Raw genomic sequence first — 22,230 nt, forward strand, 5'->3', positions numbered from 1 at the left:
AACCACACCACCCGGGTTTTATTACCACGTCAAAAATTTGCCCTGAAAACCTACATTTATGATAATAAAGTGTGCGATTTGCTCACGGTTTTCAATTTTTTATTATTTTCAGTTTAGTGAACGATCGACTAGAAAAATACAAAATTAATTGTAATGCTTAAAAAACATTCTTCCTGGCTTTAAAAACTATACCATTTTCATGACTACCCATCACGTCCTAAGCATTTTTATGGGAATTAAGGTATTCTTTAGATTTGAGCATTTTTGTTACAAAATCGTATGTTGCCGTAGTACTATGTAGTGTGGACATAAGTGAAACAGGCAAGAATAAACTATTGATTAATGAATCAATAAATCAGAACAGAAGAGGTGGACCACAGAGAGTTGGGTACAGTACATCAGCATTTATTCCATGCAGTTGTTTGCTCTGATTTTATTCTCCCAGATACCAAATGCACTGTACACTGGATTATACAGGAAAATGATGGGATTGGTTGATCGTAATGCCATTCAACAAGAAAGGGAGTTAGGGATGAGAGTAACAAAAAAACATGTTTGAAACGTTGGATGAGGCAACATGATGTCTACAGTTGGAAACAATTCCACCAAAACCCAGAAGTAAGTATCTGGCATTTTAGTTAAATTTAAAATAGAAGGGATCTCTGTACAGAAATCAGCATTACACATGCCTCCAGTTTAAGGTCTCATTTATCCTGCTAAAACAGATTTTGGTTGTACTTGTGATTCCTTATAGCCGTTGGAGGGATACAAAGTAAAAAAAACTTTAGGAATGCACGACATTGGTAACTTAAGTCTGTCAAATCAGTACATGATCTAAATGATGTATGGTCCCCTGCTGAGTCAAAGCAACAAAATGATGCCATTGGTATGCAATGCTCTTGTTCTCCCATGCAAATACTGTCCTCTCCTATTCATTGTGCTTCCTTTTAATAATACTTTTCAGGAGGAATCATAGATCATGACATTTCCTAAGCTGCCTGAAACCTAACCAGTCATTCATAATAAATTAATTCAATAATCACGTAGGCCAGCTACAAAAAAAACAAAAAACAAGAATCGATATTAAATGAAAACTTTACAACAATCAAACTTGACAGGGTATGACAGAAAGACAATGTTATGAACAGCTTGATCGGATTACCCAGTTATTACAATACACTAGGTCATTTCACACAAACGTAAACGGAGGGAGGAGGCTCGAGGAAAGCAGCAGCTGCGTTCAGTATCAGGTATAATTAGTTCCAAAGCTTTCAAGCAAAAAGTAGTTGATCCATTAGTACAGTTTTAGATTCACCTCGTGCTACTCATGCACCCTCCTGCAGTGCCCAATACTGATGTGATACAGATGATATTATTTCCTGCTCATTTAGTCGATACGTTATAGGGAGGCGAAAAACCGATCACATTAACAGATAATAGACGCCTATATACAGGAGTAACATACACTGAGATGAGGTGGTTGAAAACCAAGAGCGTCTTTATTGCTCTGTGGCCTCGTCTCTGGCTTTAATTCCTAATTCAGAACCTCAGCCGCCGGCATACACGTGAGCCGACAATGTGACATCACTATTGTTGAATTCAACCTTGGCTATTATTCAACCGCACGATCATGGGGATGACTAACACTCAAATAGGGATAAATATAAAGCTCTCAACGGTGCAGTATCCCCGTTCAAAAGATAACAAGTAGGAATAAAATAAATTCAAATGAATTGAGCCGGGACATTTAAACAACACAAGCTGAAAGTAAGTCATTGTAGCTTTCTTCATCTAGTGCTTGTTGATATATTGCTCCTGCTCTCAATCAGCGACATGAAACCTGAGCATCAAACACCCCCCAAAGGTCAATTTCTGAAAATGTAGAATAGAGCTGCTAAACACTTGCTGCTCGCCTGCAGCCACCGCTCAATGTTTTGTGTCTAGCCAGCTAGACGCCTCAGATCCTGAGAAAGGAACTTCTTCCTCACCTGAGCGCCAACCTGCATTATTGCAGTTTTATTCACTAGAGCACAAACAACAATTATTGTTTTTGGACATCGGGTATCAGCCAGTAGAAATGGCCCTGCTAGAAAATGGTAGATTGTAGTGATAGTGGTGTCAAGAAATGGGTTACTGCACCTTGATTTCAACTAAAACGCTCTATGTCTCTACATAACATTAATGTCAGTTACAGCAACACAGGGTTGAACACGAAGGCTCTCTGTAAGACTTTTTTTGTATTCCTGTATGGTCCATATTACATGCCACTCAGAGAAGATTCCTATGGTGAATAGTTGGTCCAGTTCAGTTTCTCAGACCTCGAGCAATCCTGAGATGAGACTTGAAACTGTAGAAACCATTTTCTCACAGACGCACACCGACACACACACACACACACACACTCCCTCCCTCAACAACTCTGGTCTTGACATCTGATTGGTGATGACAGTGACGTTGACGTGTCTCGGAGAAGGATGAGCCGGGCCACAGAGGAAAAATCTATTTTTTTCTGTGTTTTTGTATCTTGTCAGCTGAGTCCTCATCTGCGTTGCTCTGCTAACTCGTCCGCTTCATGCAGTCTTCTGGCAGCGGTTTGCATTTTGCAATCTGCGCAGGCATGCTTTGACAGTTCAGCGGGGATCCCGACGGCCGACTAGACACATGTTGTTGTTTTTCAAAACAAAGGGTGTCCTGTTGCGAGGCAAGTTGCTCATGCTGGTGTTCAAACTGTATTGAAAAGCTACTGTGTGAGTGGTGGGGGGAAACAAGGATCTGTGCTATAAACTCAGATCCTTGAGGGATTTCAGTCTAAAACAATGATCAAAAAGCTTGTAGTGACATTTCTTGTCTGCGTCAGTCACCTGAAAAAACGAATATCACAGCGATTTAACTTCACCTCAACACATCATCCTTCTCATCATCAGCATCCTCCTCCTCCTCCTCCTCCTCCTCCTCACACACGCTTGCTCAGTTTAAAAAGTTTATTTTTTCTCTCTGAATGATCAGATAAGTTTCAGATTTTGCCTTTGAAACTCAGACAAAAATAAATTATGAATGTTCTACTGTACATTATCATTCAAAAGGGAATCCCTGCCATGGGTTGCCTGGATGCTGTGCAAGAGAGGAAGGGAAATGAGGGACAATGAAGGGAAGGGTGGCTCTGGGAGAGATTGCATGGAGGGGGTTTGCTATAAGGAGCTTTGTTTACAATGTCGTCCTCTTATTGCTGTATTTTCTGCAAGGCTGTGTGGGACACGATGGCCTCCAGGCAAAAAAACGGAACCGAGCCCTTTGGTTTCACCAGGAGGAAGGGGCCCCGACTTTGTTGTTTCTGATGGTGGCATCGGAGCACTCGGCCTCTGACGTATCGCAGTCTGAATCCCCAAACTGCAGTGGATTCTGGGAGAAAAATGAGAATGAGAAGACCCACTCAGTACCTGCTTTACAACATCAAATCGCATGATTTCATCATGACCGGCGCGGCTAAGATGAAGGCGAGTACCTCGTAGCTGTGTTCGTCGGAGCACAGTTTCCCCAGAGAGATCTGGGTCTTCACCCTGCGCACGGCGCACTCCTTGTCAGAGAGGCCATCTGACTGGGTGGAGATGTCAATGGGGATTTCCGGTGTGTGAGACAGCAGCTCGTCCAGATGTTCCTCCTGACTGGTGCTCAGCCTCTCCAGGGGCCCGCTGTGGGAGTGGTCACTGGTGTTTCCCTCCTCTCCGTCAGACACCGACAGGTTCTCTGAGCTGAAGGTGGAGTAGGACTGGAAGCTGCTCATACAGCGATGGGGTCTGTGGGGGGGCAGAGGGAACGGTAAGAGTGACCTGGTCTTTGTTACACCACGTGCCGTTAAAGTGTTAGAGCACAGTTAGGTCACAGCGGCAAACTCAAAAGATGGGACTGACAGCTTTCATCATTTGTGATGGCCGTGGCCAAAAAGAAGGGAAGAAGACTTGTTTTTTACCTTTGTCTCCTCGGAAACTCCACTTCACTATCAACCTCCCCCTCTTCCTCTTCAGATGACTCGTCGCCACCCTGCAGGAGAAGCAATTACAGCGGTTAATAAATGGTCTTTCACAGTTTTATGAACACAAACCCGTGCATGAAAACTCAAGGGCTTTGCTAACCTTCCTGAGAGGCCTGAGGGTGCGGGGCAGGGCGGTGAGCAGGGTGGGAGTGCGCTGGGAGGCCTGCTGCTCTTGCGGCTGAGCCTCCTTAGTGGCCCCTCCGTCTGAGGCCGGCTCTTTGCCCGAAGCCCCTGGCAGAGACGCAGTGCCTTCATGGGTGTTGAGCAGCGAGTAGTGGGGCAACTCCGGATGGTTCGACGCAGGTGGGGTCTCCTGGCAGTGTAGGCAGCCGGGGAAGGGGTGAGCCTGGCAGCAGGGACACAAAGTACCGGCGCCGGCGCCCGGGACAGGATCGGGGCCCGTGGACGAAGTGTGCTGCCGCGTGTCTGCATCCACAGCGGTGGAGATGAGGTCAGGGCTGGGCTCAGAAACGCGGCGCTGGAGGTGGTCCGTCTGAGGGCTACGGAGGGGAGCGGCGGGCCCGAAGTAGCGCAGGTTGTTGGCACAGTTTACGACGGCCTGCTCCCGGCCCTTCAAGGGGAGGAACGGCGCCTCGGTCTGCGGGTGGTGGTGGTGGTGGTGGAGGAGGAGGAAGGGCTGCTCCTGGAGAGACTGGGTGTCCTCTAATGCGAGAGGCCTCAGCAGCCCGGAGAACTCGCCGTGGCTTCCTTTGCTGTTGGCGCGGCGATGGCGCGGCTTGCTTCGGTAGCGGGCCTTTCCGGGAGGCGTGGAGAGCTTGGGGCTGGCCGATAGAGGCGAGGGGAGTGGGTCGAGGCTGGGGATGCCATCGGAACGAAGCAGGTCGGGTCTGAAAGCGATTAACATAAGGTATCCCAATCGATTCATCCAATGCCTTTTAATGACATATCTGGCTTTACCAGAACATCTAGTAATTCATAATACTTTACTGATTGAATGTATATTTATCGTCTGGATAAACATGCTAATCCATGCTAATGGGTGTGTAGCAGCTGAAACATCAAATCAAAACGTTTTCATGTATAATTAGCTGTTGATCGCTATGCTTCAGACCTTTTGGTGGAGGGCACCCCAGGTTTGTGGGACATGCTTCCTTTCTTCTTGATGAGCTTCTCTACAGCGTTGGTCCTGACAATGGGTCTGACGAGGTGTCGCTTGTAGGTCCCTGGATATTTCTTCTCGACCGCCTGCTCTCGCCTGCAGGAATGGCAGAATTATTAAGGAGTCAAATGACAGGGAACAATGACTTCTTATTCTGTTATTCTTACTAGCTGAACATACAGCCAATTGTCTTACAAGCCAATGTAATAATTTCAAATATAAAAATTGATTAAAAATGCCTGTCATGAAGAGGAATTGCCAGTTTACACAAAAGAGAGCAGGTCGGCGGTAAAGCAAGCTGATGACTAAAGTGATAGAGAAGTTATTTACATACTTCATTAGTTCCTTCTCTCGGACCTCCAGCTGCAGCATGATGGCACTGAGCTCCATGTAGAGGTTGTTAGCTCTCTCCAGTTTCCTCTCATAGTGCTCCCGGATGTCCAGAGCGTGCCTGAGAGAAACGCATGATATAATTAACACAAAGAAATATACTCATTTAAACGTAATTAAACTGATGGTAAGTCACATTAATAGGTCCAAATGAGCAAAAGCTATGAATGGCTGTTGTCTCTTTATGTTTTTATGTATTTGTGCATGTTCTTACACACCTGAGTTCATCCCGCCTGCGTCGGATCAGCTCCTCGTCCAGCCTGTGGATACAGGTGCCTTCACTTTTGATCTTCTCAAAATGTTTCTTCACTTCCTCTCTCCATTCTGACTGTAATGTTGGAACAATGGAAATAAAGTTGGGAATCCACTCTCAAACACAAAAGAAATTCAAGGATTTACACTCATATGTGTACCTGAAAGAATATTATTATCTAAAAGAAGTAAATAGTGTCAAAGGCTAGCGAACTCCACTCAAAGTTGATGCATAAAACTCCTCTTAAACAAAGCAAAGCTTGTTGCGTTTGGCAGTAACAGTGCTGACCTGAGACTTGAAGTAGGTCTCCTGAGGAGCTCCTAAGACATCAGCAGAGGCGATGTCAAGGTGCAGGAGGATCTGACGAAATGAAGGCCTATTTCTGGGCTTGCTCTGCCTGCAAATGACAGAGAAAGATATGATTAAATGAGAATCCTGTGTGGTGCATTGTGAGTATTAACCAAAGCATTTTAACAAAACAAATGCGAATGATTGTGCTGCACCAAGATGTCTCCGACATAATGTAGGATCAGCACTCACCAGGTTTGTTTCATGAGGATTTTGAAGCCGTCCGGGCAGGTCGAGGGGACGGGGAGGTGAAGACTGTTGCTGCCAACACCCCAAATGATGGCTGAGGAGTCCACATCTTTGTAGGGAATCTCTCCGGTCAGAAGTTCCCACAACACGACTCCAAATGACCTTCAACGAGAAAAAGTAAGTCAGGTCTCACTACAGACATAAATAAATGGCTCCTGAAATATTACACTTTTATCAAGACATAAATACTGAAACCGTTGAACGCTGCCCTTATGTCTGTAGTAGTTTAAGTACTTACCAGATGTCTACTTTTTCAGACACGGGCTCATTTCTTATCACTTCAGGGGCCATCCAGGCCACTGTACCCGCAAAGGACATCTTTGTACTTTTATCACTGAGCTCTTTGGACGTCCCAAAGTCGGAGATTTTCACGGTGTCGTTGTAGGTGACCAAAACACTACAAACAAAAAGAGAACACACACTTGTTTGCCATGTCCAACTGTGTGATTAAGAGGACCAATAAAGATCTTTTGGAGCCAAGGAGTGTCCGGCATTAATCCATATCCGATGACCTGGGCTTAATGATTTGAAACAATTGATTGTAGTAAAAACCAGTTACATGAGCACATTTCTGCATCTGAAACCCCCCCATTAGCTGAATGAGACTGACCTTCCCAGAACATTCAGCCCGCTACCATCCTGCTGACTGCAGCAGCAGCGTGTTGCTATTGATTAGAGAAACAAGAGGGCTACAGAGAGCAGAGGAGGAGACTGCGGGAGCGGGTTAAGACCGGCCGCTGTCTACCTTTTAAGTCTGACAACGGCATTCAAGTTAATGTCAGACTACTCTGAGCTGAAGGAGAAACTGTTGCTGCAGCTGTGGGCAAAGACATCTTAAAGAAGGCTGATCTGACCACAGTAACCATGGCAGTAACCAAGAAAACAGACTACTCATTTGACGACAAGAGGAAACTTACTTGGGAGACTTGAGATCCCTGTGGATGATCTTGTGCAGGTGAAGGTAGTTCATGCCGCTGGCGATGCCTGTGGCCCAGTCCACCAGCATCCTGGGGGTCACTTTCCTCCCCGCCCTCAGCACCTCGTACAGCTGGCCCTGCGCACAGTACTCCATGATGATGCAGTAACAAGGCGCCTGGGTGCACACCCCCCTAAAATGGACAAAACACACATTTACCAACCTACAGAAATTGATATTGACAAACTTGTGCACATCTGGATCAAGTGGATGTGGACTTACTTAAAGCTGATGATATTGGGATGCTTGAGTTTTCGCAGGGGTTTAATGTCCGTCTCCTTCTGCTCACGCACCTTCTTGATGGCCACCTCCTCAGAGCGGAACTTTCCCAAGAAGACGGCTCCCTGTGCACCGCTGCCCAACCACTGCAACTCAGAGATCTCCTCGAATGGCACCTCCCACGTGTCTGCAAACAAAAAGGTGTCCATCAATTTTCTTAGGTCCTTAAAGGAATAGTTAAGCATTTGTGAAATAAGCCCATTCAAATATCAAATGTTTATTAAGAATTTAAATGTGATCATTAACTCAAGCTATTTAGTACCAGCAGAGCTAAAGCCGATGACTTTTAACAAACTTTTACCTTGTTTATGTATTTTCTACAAAAACGACAAAAATGATTGAAAATGCAATTCAATATGTTGCTATTCCTATTCCTTAAAACAAAAAAACAACACTTTCAAAATAAATGTCATGTACATTGAGCTTCCTAAAACCATCTTTCAAGTATTTGAGAGAAACACCACATGGTTTACACCATAGTACACTGTATATATAAGATATAATATGTCCATTTGCTGTTCCAACGTAGTTATGCGTTGTAGAAACGAGATAAAAACCAGAACTGACCTTGCTGTTGTAGCTTGTATTCTGTCGAATATGTCTTCCCGATGATGTTCCACACGGGGCGAAGGCAACCGAACAGCCCCTCTAAGAACCCCCCCGACCCGGGCCCCGCTCTCTGGAAGTGCAGCTTGATGTCGTCGGGGTGGTGGTGGTGGTGATGATGGTGGTGGTGGTTGTTCTGCTTTCCTTCTCCACTGTGGTCCACTTGACAATCGCCCTCTCCCGTCTGCTCCTCCATCCCGCTGCCGCACTCGCCGTGCTCGCAGGAGGCCGGCGATCCCGCTTCCTCGTGCTCGTGCTCCTGCAGCTGCAGCACGCTGTTGTCAAAGTGCCTCCCTTCGCTCCGCGTCGAGTCCACACTCAAGGCTACGTTTGGGGGACTTATACCCCCCAGCACCGAGTCCTCGTCCTGGCCGGGCGTGTGCAGCGTCTGCGTGGGGACGGGCAGGTGCAACGGCGGCGCAAGGTCTGTGATGATCTGAGGAGGGGAGCTGGACGGAGGGGCCTGAGGGGGCGGAGGTTGGGAGTCGGGCGAGTTTGATTTCTTCACCGTGTCCACGGCCCCGGAGAGCTTGAGCTCCTCCTTCAGCTTGCCCACCAGCAGACTGGGGCAGGAAGTCCACGAGAGCACCTCTGGGGAGCTACCCATGGTGTCGTGCATGTGCACGGGCTGCTCAGCGTTAAGGAGTGGGGAGCGTCCTAACGCGCTGGATGGTCTTCTGAATGTTGAATATCACCTACGGGGTGGGGAGATGGACACAGAACAAAACAGGTCACCTTTAATAAAGTCCATGTAAAATGAAACGAGTGGAATCCATTTAGAATATTGTAGACACATGAGACAACAATAACAGGATTGTAACTGTTGACACAGGGCCCTATTAGTTTGTCAAAGAGGAAGGTAATCCTCTCATTGATCTCGGATTGAGAGAGCTTTCATTAATGATGATTATTGTTAACGGTGCAGTGAAAACACGGCAGGGTGAAGGAGGTTGGAAATTATCAGACTTTAAACTAGAGTCTAAGACAGACTTTGTGAATGAAGGTTTGCGGAGTAGATTTAAATAATTGTATACTAGGAAATAGTTGGTCTAAACTAATCACACACATAACTGGGGCTTTACCGTGTTCTGAGTGAAGCAGGAGGAGTATAGCAGAGATTAAAAGCCCTGCTGTGTATTAGGACCGCTGAGAGCTAAACATCTGGCACGCACAGCCCATTCTCACTGCTTAACCAGCATAAGAAACACACTGGTATGGTCACTGAATAACTGCAATGTGGTGTTTGGAATCATATCCAAAAAGGGATAGAAGGGGATATCTAGTTAAGCCACTTTTAAACTTTGAGATATAAACAAGAAATGATCACACTGCTGAAAAGAAATATAAACATTCATTATTTCCATGAATTAAAGCTGCAATTTGATTTGCAACTTTGTCAGCAAAGTCCCTCAGATTAAAAAAAACATCCCATCGCAAATAGAACACAACATCTTAAAGAATAAACAAGGATAAACAAAGGAAACCTGAGAGTCTCAATTCAATGTGCACCAATAACCTTTTACTTAATTATTAATTATTAATTGAAACTCCCAGGCTTCTGTAGCACAATGCCTGAGGTTTCATCACATGACTCAATCTCCTAACTTTTTGTATACTTTTTTTCCAGCTACCCAGCTACTTGAATATCTTGTGCTTTGAAAAAGTAACTAAAAGGCATTGCTTTCTACCACTATTATAAAATGACACCTGTCAATCACCCAAAGCCGACGATTATGAAGAAAGCCGTTAGAGTCTAAACGCTGTGTTGCTTTGTTTCTCTTCAACCGGGTCCGCTTCAAGTGTTTTCAGTGTTTATTGTCGTTCGCGGTGTCTTTTTTTCAACATTTCCGCTGGAAGTCGGAAATCATCAAATCCTCCACATCGGGGCTTTCATTTGTTGCAACTGCAACACACAGTGTGTTTTCAGACAAACAGATTTCCGGTAATCCCCAATCTCACCGAGCTCGTTAACGCAGTCTTGTCAAGAAAAAATAGAAAGGAAGGAAAAAAAAAAAAAAAAAAAAACGGAGGAGGCAGTGTGCCGATTACTTTAAAAAAAACTAAAAATATAAAAAGGACTTGCCCTTAGACATCCAATCTATTTTGAAATGAGAGCGTGAAGGGCACAGAGTGGGGAGATAGGAGGAGGCTGTACAGTGTGTACAGTCGGGAACAGGAGATCAAAGTCCAGGAGGGAGGAGTCAGGAAGCGCTGAGTTGTCTCTGTGGTACGTGGAGGTTTTTCTGATGGCAACAGGCATGGAGTCCAAACTGAAACACATTACATTTATCCTCTGAAGCCGTGCATTTCTTATTTGTACTTTTTTGGACACAAAATGAAGGAGAGGAGGAGAGTCAAAAAACAAGTGGAGCTCACATTTAAAAGATGACGCCCGGTGCAAATGCATGCACTGTATCCGTTTGTTTCTACTTGGAGGGGGGGGGGGGGGTGTAACCTGAGCGCTGTGAGAGTGTCGCGGCTGCTCATCTATAATGCAGGCCGGTCTCTAAGCAGGTTGCTGAGAGTGCAGGGGAAGGAAAGAACGCTCTCTCAGGTATCCAATAAATCCGCCTCTTCCTCAGCAGAGGCAATCGAGCCGGGCGAGTAGAGGCCGGCGCTGAAATTCCACCCGGCGGAGGATTCTTTGAGCTGCGCCTGTGACGCGGGTGGATGTGTTCGCGTTCAGGCCCCAGCGCGCATGCGCAGCGACCCCAACAACACGGACAAAAATGGGACAGTCCAGGGCACGTTTGGGCAGAAGGAAAATGATAATAACTCCATACTCTCTTCCCTCCCACGATTTAAAAAGGGACCTCTCCTTCTCCCCCATTAATCTCTAATGGAGATCCCAATGTACATATAATACCATGAATAATGTCTGGGCCTCATGAAGGAAGGGCCCACGGTTTCATTTACACGGTCAATATTTACAGGACTTTCCGATTGGGCCGTGACTGGGCAAAAAGGACACGCTGACCACCCCTCGGGCGTTGAACTTTCATTTGGCACAAGTACACAATGCTTCAGTAAAGGAAACAATGCCAAAGCTCAGCAGAGAGGGCAAAAATAATAAAGAGGGAGGGAGCGAGAGAGAGAGAGAGTTAAAGGGAGAGAGAAATTACTAGGGGCTGATCCTTTAATCCCTCTACGGCGCTGTACAAACACAGACCCTATTCATCCCTCCATCTATCCTCTAAATACTTCCTTTCGTTTTCATGCCTCTCCAAACACAACCGAATGTCAACGACCAGCAGCACGATGCATCGCGACAAACATCTTCAGCACACGAGAGCACTTGTGGACGTGGTAAAGTATGAAGAGTAACGATATCAACGAGGTCTTTATGAAGGTGTGTGTGTGTGTGTGTGTGTGTGGCAGCTGGTGGTGCAGGAGGATCAGGTTCAGAGACCACATATGCCCACACAGACACACACACACCAGGGGCGTGTCCTGCCAGATCCATTAATCCCAATACTCCCAGCAATCCTCTGGGGAAAGGAGATTTTTTGTTTTGTTTTTGGCACTCGTCTAACACCGCCATTTACTTTGTGTGCAGGCTCTCTGCTCCCTATGGCATGTCAACGCAGCAACAAACAGACCTTTAACACAGCCGCCTCGTGTGCTTCTCTCCATCACTCTGCTCCTCATTAAGGGAAGCCCTGCTGGGCCCCCATAGCGGGAGCCACCTTTAGGGGACAGCTGCGTCACCAACAAAGAACCAATTTGGAGGCCGTACCACCTCATCATCATTCGCACATTACCACGTCAACGCAGCATCCGCCCTGACCTTCTGCCGCCAGTCACACACTGAGCAAAAAGAAGCGAGTCACACAGAGGGAAAGCAGCATTTTGAAAGAACAACAACACGCAATCTTCACTCTTTTTAAAGTAAGACGTGTGCAAAAAACAAGCAGGATAATATCTTGGTTAACCTTAACCGATTCTACACCTCCTGACCGCCACAGAGCGCCTCAAGTGACCAATAAAAGTGGCTTACAGAAATAAAAAAAAATGAGACCGGACAAGACAAGAGTCTCTTACCATCAGCAGCTCTCCACAGTCTGAACTACTCGTGACCGTCTTGTTATTCTGGGTCACAGTTGAACAGCTGAACTCTGGTATTTGTACTAGTTTCACTCATCAGTGCAGACTATGGACTTTCATGGTCGGCCACAGTCGAGTACACAGCGTTATCTCAGTCACAAGTCAGCATTTCTTTGTCAGCGGGGGCAGACAGAATTAGAACATGTTTAGCGAACAAACAAAAAAAAAAACATATCTAGAGGCCTCAGAAACATGACACAGCCACCCAGTGGGCCGATGTCTAAATCATCTTTCCCCCACTACCACGGCCACGAGTCCTGCCAGAGGGGATTGGGCAGCCTAACGTGGGTGGGTGAAAGTAATCCGCTGGTAATGTCACAGCGGTGGAGCGGGGGAATAAACTAATTCTGGCACAGCGTTCAGGCATCTGCAGTCAGAGGGCTGACATTCTCCTCCTCCTCCTCCTCCTCCTCCCCCCAATCTCTCCTCCTTTATTATCTGATTCCATCTGGTGACTCACCTGAGCTGACTTTAAAGCCGAGGGCTGGAGAAGGAACACAGACCCCGGAGCAATGAAGCCTGCCTACCTGCCTGCTCAGGTTTGACTGGTTTTGCTGAGCAAATAGGAACAAGGTCAAAGCTGCACCGGCTGAGGTCACAGGGAATGAAACTACCAGAGAGTCGACCGATACGGAAGACAAAAGTGTAAAAAAAAAAAACAACAACAACAAAAAGCTGCTTCGCCTTTTCCGTCCAAAACATCAAAAGCGTGACTGTGCGGTTTTCCCTGGTCTGTCAGACAGCTCAACACACAAAACATTCTACAGAAAAACACTGCAATTCAGAGGGTTAACATGGCTGTGAATCATTAGCACTCCAAACACACAATTTGTTCCTCAAATTGCCTCGGCCAGCACCGGTCAGAACTGGAGAAAATGAGTAACTGAAGGAAAGCGTGCGCGCCATCGACGCAGAGCCACACACTCTCCCTCCGGGCTTCACTCCGCACTGCAACCAGGGCGCACAGCCTCCCAAAATAAACTTCAACTACCACGTACTCTGTTTGGGTAAACTCATGGGGCTTCAGTATCTGCACTTTTGAGTGGAGCAGACTCTTCGCTCCCAGCAAAGATTAACGATGCAGCTTTAAAGAGCTGCTAACCAGCTCCGCTCTGGAGATGATGAATGCAGGCCGACAGAAAGCGACGGTGGAGGGAGAGAAGAGAAGCAGATTAGGCAGGCATCGGGAGAGGGGGGGGGAGGGTTGTGAAGGAAGGAGATAGCGTGGAGACAATGTTGTTGCTGGACAACAGAAAAAGGACACAAAGAGAAACTGCTTTTCTGACGCCACCGTGGACGCTTGCGGCGTGATGCTGCAATGAGCGCGGCGGGGGAAGAGAGAGCGACAACAAAGGACACAAGAGGAGCCGGCTCCGTGTGAACTGGGCCTGTCTGCCCCGCACGGCCCGGGAGACGGCAGCAAACACACACACACACACACACACAAACGCACACATAGAGAACAACGCACACTCAACACTGCACACCAGAGCAGCTGCTGCCACAACAATCCCCCTTGTGCTCCTTTAATAAGGGCGGCCGGACTGCACCGCCAACAAGGGAGAAAGACACACACACACACACACACAAAAAGTGACACAACAGACCAACACTCATCGTGCAGGAGACCGGCTGTGACTGACGCCATTTTAATGGTCGCAGTATGAATATATATATATACACACAGCTACAGAGGAGGAAAAAAAATGGAGCACGTCAGATTCATCGAGAATCTCCGTTTCTTCTGCCTTCTCCATCAGCCAGGAAATCAATACGCATTAGGGCCTCTAAGGCCTCGTGGCTTCATTCCACCCCTGCAACAGCCCTGTGTTTTAATATTTAATACGTGTTAGACACTCTAGAAGTGCAATGCAGATGGCAAACACGCAGCCATTATTGCTAACCCTGTGTGGAGACTGGATGGACGGCGCTCTCTCCCCTCCTCCCCCTCCCTCTCCTCCCCCTCCCTCTCCTCCTCACTGCTGAAGCCCGGCTGCTCAGCCTGTGCAGTTACATAAACATGTGTAGTGGCAGAGGACAGAGATGAGCATGCACAGAGCTTTCCTGGCAAAACAAACAGTGATGAATACGCAGTTAGGGTGGTGGGGGGGGGGGGGGGACAAAACCTGGAGAGTGGGCGTGATTTGTTCACGACACACCTTCGTGACACGTAAGTAACCATCTGACCCGCTTCGTCAGGAGGTGGGCTCCAACCCGTCCTTCAGAGGGCAGGGAGACGTTCTGCATCAAAAAGAAGCAGCAGCAGCATCACCGCTGAGCCCAAAATAGCTGCCGCACGCACGACCCCTCGACACACTCCTGCAGCACTGCTGCTGAACAAACACTGACACAGCTGATCCACGTACACTACAAACAGCGCGCACACACACATATTCAGTATTTAAACAAAATACAGAGATAAAAGGTACAAGCAAAGGAACCTGTACACATGGCATCAGCAGATTACTCACAGCAGACAGAGCTCAGATTCATGGTCCTCACTCAGCTCTGAGGCGCCGATGGAGAAAGAAAAAGGAGGATTTTTTTCTTTTTAAAAGCAAGGTGGAGAGAAGCTGAACTGGCGGTCAAGACGAAGAAAAAGAAACGGCCAGAAGAGCGTGGAAAGAGAGAGAGAAAGAGAGAGACACAGGGAGGCCGGAGAGCGACGGGCATTCCTCTAACTCCTGCAGCACCGGGGATGCGAGTGGGCGGATGAAGACCCGCTCACGTCACACTTTTCATGAATGGAGCCGTCTGACGCAGGCAGGACGCGCGGCCCGGAGAGCAGAGGAGGGGGCGGAGCCTTCCGCACACACTCAAGAGAGGAGTAAAGGGAGATGGAGAGGAGAAGAAAAAGGAAGAGAGGGTGGAGGGGGCGGGGGGGGGGGGGGTATTTTAGAGCGGCACCAGCTGGGAACAGCAGGTTAGGCTGCGGTGGCGTCTCTGTAAGTAGGACAGACGGCTTCTGCACAGGAGAAAATCCCTTTGTACCGAAAAAAAAAAAAAAAATCAGCAATCAGTTCTCTCCATTCCAGTCGGTTTACAATCCCGCATGTGACTGCACAGTGTGTCCTTTATCATAGCATGTAGGATGGATTTTATTTATTTCGGTCTCTCAACCTGTGGTGAGACAAACTGTGGGTGCGTGGTCGTCGGGTTTTTATTATGATGTTTCTAAAGAGCACGTACAAATAAACAGCAAAACCTGCATTTCTCTGACCCGTCAGGTGGTCTCCGAGCACCTCACAGGCCTCAGGCAGGTCCGGGCTCAAGTCGGCAAGAAAATGATCCCAAATTAACAAAAGACTGGAGGGGAATAAAAGGCCGGTGAGGCTTCGATGAAGGGAGGTGGTGAGTCCGTAGAGACGGTTTGTAATGATAGTGATGGAGAAAAAGATCTACCAGAGAGGCTATTTCACTGGGGGGGGCGGGGGGGGGGGGGTTGCCTGTGGATGAAAGGAAAAAGGCTTGGGGAACAGCTGTCCCCTCGCCCCCAACCCCCACCCACCCTCTATCCTCTCAAACCCCTGGGGATGATAAAGAGAGGGAGGGAGCCACCGGAACGTAATGATGCACCCGGGAGGAGGGGGGGGGGGCTAAAGTGGAGAAGCTTTGTCCACTCTTCGTCCTCAGGCCCAGCCCCCTAAGGGCTGCCAGAGGAGGAGGAGGACCTGGAGGGGGGAGACTTCTCTAGAAGATAATGCCAAAGAGAGATGGAGATGGCGTTGCAAATCAGTGGGAGCGGGGAGTTAAAACACCTGAACCGTTTGCTGTGAGAGAAGGCCGCTCGGGCCGAGAGGCTGAAGCTCCAGAGGTCAGCAGATAACACGCCTGCGGGCTCAGGAGGGAACGAGCAGGGCCACAACGAGTCATGAGGAAAACAGCGCTTGAGGCGTTCTTGATGAGAGGAAAAAAAAAAAAAAAGGTGAAACCGTTCCAATAAATGGTTCCGTGGCTCATCCCAAGAGAGCATGTTCAAGTGCCTTAAGGGCCTAATGTTCACACATGAGCAGGACATCTTTTTGTTGTTGTAACTTTATTTGTAGTGTTAAATCCAAATCTATTCTAAATCTAAAGAGGCCTTCCATTGCAATATTCATTTACCAAATTTAAAAAGCAGGATTTAGTGTATGCCAATAAGTGATGATGTCTTCGCTTGCTTTTTTTAAAGGATGCATTACAGTAAAACGATTTATTCGCAAAACGTACCGAGCGGCCAATATCCTGCTAAGCTCAATATTGAGGCATTTGGGTCTAAGATATTGTGAAATGTGATTTCCTCCCGTCGCGTGTGTTTGGTTTGTCTGCAGAGTGGACGCTGCGCGGCCGGTCAGTGCCCGGCGTGCCCGTGGCTCACCTCCAAGCGCGACAGGGCTGTAAACCACACGGTTATACACACTCATTACTATTTCACCGCCAGCGGAACAACAGCACTGACAGCTCCTGTGTCCTCCGCATTAATAAGAGAAACGGCAGCATCGCAGCTTACAGAGGTTTACCTTTACAATCTGCCATCGCATGCTGCGGCCAGGTGTAGACACTATGTGTCACACACACACACACACACACAATTACAAAAATGTAATCAAGACTGCCACTGCTCAGTCTTACATAATTTTGGCGTTTGCAGGTATGTGCCTGCCATGCAAAATATTTTAAAAGCATTGGTATTTAGAAAGAAAGTTTGGTTACTTTATGCTTAATTGAAGCCAAAAAATGTGCTTGTATGCTTGTTTAATCAATTGATTTAAATCTAATACAATCTAATGCGGCTTCCGCTTCATTTAGTTGGAGTTAGAGGGTAAAAACGTGCTTTTTAAGGCAAGCCTGTCCCAATATAATATGATACTGTTGTTGCTGATCTCTAGTGCCTGTATTAACTGTTGTGTTGACACAACAATGTCACCACAAACACAGAAAGGTCTTTCTTGTGTGCATTGCGCACACATTGAACATTTTTGTAATTCGGGTCCAAAAGTCCATTGGGTTATGTTGCTTTATGGTAAAAGATCATTTATTCAATAGAGAATTTGTTTAATTAGTTATACATTCCACTTGAATATCTAAATATCTGGTTTCTTGAATAAAAATGGCCAAGCAGGCCTATGCAGGTACTGAAAAGAACACAGAACCAGCAAGTGTGTGCAATTAAACTTTTAGTCAACGCTTCTATGGGCCAATATGATTGGCTCAGGGTCTGCTGTCGGCACGGCAACAGAGACCGTTCAATCAAACAGAGGTTCACCTTTCAATCTCTGTTCCCTTCCAGGCAGCAGGTCAGTGATCTGATCATGAAGATAATCATTACCTGTTCAGGCACAGCGAAATGTACCCTCAGAAACACGCAGAGTAGCTTAAAGTAGGTTTACTACGTATTAGATCCTAAGTCAAGATAAGAATCATTCTTGATCGATTTCCTTTGGTTGAAAAATGACTCAACTGTCTCCTTTATTTAGAGAACTTGAAATAAATTTTGACTTGTAGATCTAGAACCACCATCATGTTTACAGACACGTCCAAAAGGGCACCAGTGTTGTATGACATTGTCCCAGCTAACATATGGGTTAGAAAGTGACCATGACCTTTGGCCCTTAATGTGTTGAATCCATGCAGGGGGATGAACCGGTTTGGCCGACACGGATGATAGAAACAACCCGGCAAAAGCAGGCGCGGATGAGTGAGCTTTCCTCACACAACCTCCGCTGATTCTGACGCACGGATAATGCTTGTGAGATTACTGCGCTGTGCCCACTGCCCAACCCCCCCCCACGGCCTTACACAAACACACAAAATTACACAACGATGGCTGCTTGGCGCTCGAGCCATCGCGATGGCCTCTTTGTCACAAGTTGAGGAGGAGACTGCGGGAGCAAGCAGACAGAAAGCCCCCCCCCCAGACTGAATGCACCTGCTAATCCGGAGCGTTAAGTATGGGATTGCGCTTAGAGCTATAATGCAGAACTCAGATTACATAAAGCTTGAGGACATCTCTCCTGCCTTCTTGGGGCTAATTATTTCACCAGAGAAGAATGAGTGAGTGGTGCTCGTGGGGAAATAAGAGCGCATTGTACGATGATCTGCAAGTAGCGGTCGATCATGTTTATTCACATAATGTTGTGCAGATGCGGGAGGGAGAACCGCACAACCAGACGCCACACACGCACGCGCTGGGCCTGTGGTGACTCCACTCATGTGTGTTAATACGCTCCCCATGAGGCGCTGCAGGCTGTGGTAATTATAGAAGCTCGGCTAGCAGACTCATCACAAGAGAGAAGTGCATTTAAAGCCACGTGCAGACAGTGTGTGCACAAACTGAAGCACACGCACGACCAAAACAATGTAGATGTTTGTATAGAAATGAATCATTTATGTAAGCTGCATTTTGATCAAGGTTTCTCACATATTATTGGTCTTTTTAAAGAGTGTCTTTCATATTATAAATAATGCATCATTTTTTTCCCCTCATAACCGCCATGTAGACACAAACCACCACCAAAATTCATCCACCACTCTTCCGGGAAGTGAAGCTTGCATAACATTAGCTGCAAAGCCAATGCCGACTTAAGCCTAGTTTATGGTTCTACGTTTTCAGAGAAACGCAAGGACACGCGCACGCAAACCCCCTTGCATCGACCGATTTTTATAGAATAACAACAAAAGTTACACAAGCCTCGCGCACTTTTCCGGTTTCATAGCATAATACCGCCATTTTTAAAAGGAAGATTTTTGAACAGATGGCCTCCAATTCATGGAGGGAGAGCTCCGAAAAAGGTCTCTGATATATATATATATATATATATATAAACAAACCAACGACCTCCAGATGGAGTAGACGCCTGTATGCTTTCTTATCAAAGCTGAGCTGCCTTCATTGGCGTTAGGTGGTCCGATGCAGACGTGAGGCGTGGCCGGCGGCCTTGGCGGCGGGAAAAGCTGTGGCGCGCGATGAGAGCTTTAAGGACCGGACGAAGGCAGGAGCTCGGACGACGTCGTTACAGAAATGTCACTCAGAAGGAGGAGGCGGGGAGAGGAGAAGGCCCCGAGGCAGCATGGGCGGAGAGAGAAGGGGGGGGAGGGGGGGGGGGGGGGCGCAGGACATTTGTGTTATTGTCCTTTGACTCAACATTTGTTCTTTGGCTTTTTCCACTCAACTGCTTTTCAAAGGCTGTGCTACAAGCTGCGCAGCGCATGGACCAATGGCACGTCTATTTTTAAAGGCGATCACCGCAAACCTCCTTTTCCTTTATTATTTTGAGAAACTTATTTTCTAATCCATTTGTCATTTAATGACAACACTGTGGGCTTTCCAGACCAACTTCTTAAATGGGAATTCTCTTGATTTACAAACTTTCCACAGAGCTGTCAAACCCACTGTTAAAGGCGGAGAGAAAACATACACACCGCATTGCCTCTAATTTTTTCATTAAATGGCCGAGCAATTATGTCATAAAAGGGTAGCAAATGTAGACAAGAGAAAAATCCCCCGGAAACCCTTCAAATACAACAGTACTTTCTTCACGTTACAGCCATCCCGGTTGTATTGTAACAATTGATCCTCATCGGGGGCAGCACAGCTGTGATGACACGCAAGAACCTCACATCTTAGTTATGGTTTCATCTCAGGAAACACAGCAGTGGGCTTACTCGTTAAGCCTGATGGGACGTAACACCGACCGGAGCCGAGCCTCCGAGGGCGGGATTTAAGAGCTCAGACCAGCTGCAAGGCCACGCTTCACATGTCCATTACATAAAAGACAGCTTCCGGTCTATACGCCTGCATCAGGACCACCTCCTCCTCCTCCTCCTCCTCCTCGTCCTCCTCCTCCTCCTCCTCTGCCTCAGATGCTCGGCTCCATGTGGCCCCCGAAAGCCCAGATGTGCAGGAACGTTTGACACCAGGACAGACATCGTGTCGCCATGCAACAGCGTCGCCAGGGTGACCCACCTCCTCTAAATGACGGGGTCTGAGGGATAAACCACTTAAAAAGGAGGGGGAGTGGTGATTTATTTCATTGGCCACGTTTTCTTACGCATAGACGGAATTTGCGTCCGGTTTTAATTTTGTTCTCCGTTCACTTCTATTGACTGCGTTCATCTTTGGGTCATAAATGATTTCATATTTTAAGCCAACATAGACCCGAAGACAACAGAAACAACAAAAAGGTTCATTCATTTTGTAAAACAGTGTAGTTTTGTTCACTTTTTCTAAAAAAGGCACTACTTTCAGATGTGGATGAACACACAATTTGTTTGTTCGTATTCCCCCTAGTGTTGTTGGGACTTGGATGGTGTGGACTGAGCGAAGGTCAACTCCAATGTTGATGTTTATGGTAACAAAGGAACCCGGTTTAACATCATGAGATTGACTGTCAATGCTCTCCTGCTATAAAAAGAGCTCTTCCAGATCAAGACAAAGAACAAAAGAGCTTAAAAATCCACAGCTGTGACACACTTGTAGTCACCTAAGAGGTTTGGCTTTCAACACGCTGCTGGTGGGGGCCTCATTGGGCTGATTGGAAGAACCCTGAGTGTGCGTGACCTGTAACTGACTCGACTCATCATCTTGAAAAAAAAAACGAATCCCCCAAAGTTATCAATGACTTTCACCTAGGTTTGAACATTTATTTTTGTAATGACTCGATATCTTCCACTAGGCCCGAAGACACACATGGTTAAAAAAAAAAGACATTATGAAAATATTTGCAGCCAATAAACTCCTCAAACACATAGTTTGGGTTAGCGTTCCATTTGTTGAAGGGTGCTTAACTACTTGCTTATGACTTGGATTTGTTTTTGGAATTCATGAAGAAAGACTGATTTCTGCTTTGCATTATACTGAGAGGTCTGTATAACATTCAGAAATGATATCTACACAATATATATGATCCAACGGGAGTGGACAAACTATTAGAAACACATCTTACTGTGATGCAATCCACGGTGTCCTGTATGGTTGTGTTGGATTGTACTGTAAATAACAAACACAGGATTTTAACTCAGGGCTAAACTGTCCGATCCAGTGTCTTTTTTATGTTATTACCTTTGAGTTTGGCCACGTAGTCAAAAATCTTTCGATTCTGAGTAACACTACTTCACTGAAAAGACAAACACTTCTTGACCTCTCACTATAATTTAGCCTGCACTCCTGCAGAAGCAAACAGAAGCCTGTAATTTCCTGCTTCTCCTGGTTAAAGATCACTGGGAAGAGTGGTGATATTCAGAGGGATGTTCCACTCCGTTGCGTAATGCGAAGCATAAAAACACCTCGAACCGTTTGATCCTTAAAGCTGAAAATGTGTATTAGTCAACGTATTAGCGGCTTCTTTCTTTAGTTGACGCCGGGTGTTGTCACAGGTGTCGCGTTGGGGAATGAAAGGGATCAGAAGTCGAGTGGAGAAGAGTCGCGTTTTTTTTTAACAGTCTTGACGCTGTTCACGTTATTTTCACCGTAGCTGCACCGGCCAAACACGCTCACCACGTGACCAAACCAACCCGTTTAATGTAGCCGTGACGCCGCGTCACTCGATACAATTAATACAAAATATAGCGTATTACCGTTAAGCTCCGTTGAATCTCTGATGTCCACCCGCTGTCTCCCCATCTCTCTCTCTCTCTCTGAGTATCGTCCGATCCAATAGTGTGCGCTTGTGAAACTGCTACGTCACTTCCGGATACTCTCTGGCCGGTGCACCTGTAAGCCTCTCACGCTAGTCGAAGATCGTGTATTAGCGAAATAGAAGTCAGTTTACTTAATTTTTTAGTTTTAACCGAATTATTACCTAAAATCGCACATTATACCAATTGTGTGTGTGTTCTGTTCTGTTATTAACAAAATAATGCAATATAGGCCAATATTTTGACATACAATACATTTA

At 46.6% G+C, this 22,230-nt stretch overlaps 1 protein-coding gene across 3 annotated transcripts; it reads right to left on the reverse strand.

Moving 5' to 3' along the window:
• Positions 1-384: 384 nt before the first annotated feature.
• On the reverse strand, positions 385-22,000 carry si:ch211-45c16.2 (mitogen-activated protein kinase kinase kinase 13). Of its 3 annotated transcripts, none has more exons than XM_037488506.2 (14): positions 21,911-22,000; positions 8,213-8,946; positions 7,589-7,772; positions 7,308-7,499; positions 6,629-6,787; positions 6,334-6,492; positions 6,082-6,190; positions 5,759-5,868; positions 5,485-5,601; positions 5,103-5,246; positions 4,131-4,878; positions 3,968-4,038; positions 3,503-3,794; positions 385-3,399 (listed from the first exon to the last, which is right to left on the reverse strand). In XM_037488506.2, the coding sequence occupies exons 2-14, from the start codon at positions 8,868-8,870 to the stop codon at positions 3,298-3,300; spliced, it is 3,045 nt and encodes a 1,014-aa protein (XP_037344403.2). In that variant the 5' UTR covers positions 8,871-8,946; positions 21,911-22,000; the 3' UTR covers positions 385-3,297. The 3 variants fall into 3 exon arrangements, with proteins under 3 accessions (XP_037344403.2, XP_037344405.2, XP_037344404.2); XM_037488508.2 differs by lacking the exon at positions 21,911-22,000 and adding an exon at positions 14,827-15,093; XM_037488507.2 differs by lacking the exon at positions 21,911-22,000 and adding an exon at positions 12,293-12,367.
• Positions 22,001-22,230: the final 230 nt, after the last annotated feature.

The sequence above is a fragment of the Pungitius pungitius genome, chromosome 10 (genome assembly GCF_949316345.1).
Source record: "Pungitius pungitius chromosome 10, fPunPun2.1, whole genome shotgun sequence".
Taxonomy (NCBI): Eukaryota; Metazoa; Chordata; class Actinopteri; order Perciformes; family Gasterosteidae; genus Pungitius; species Pungitius pungitius.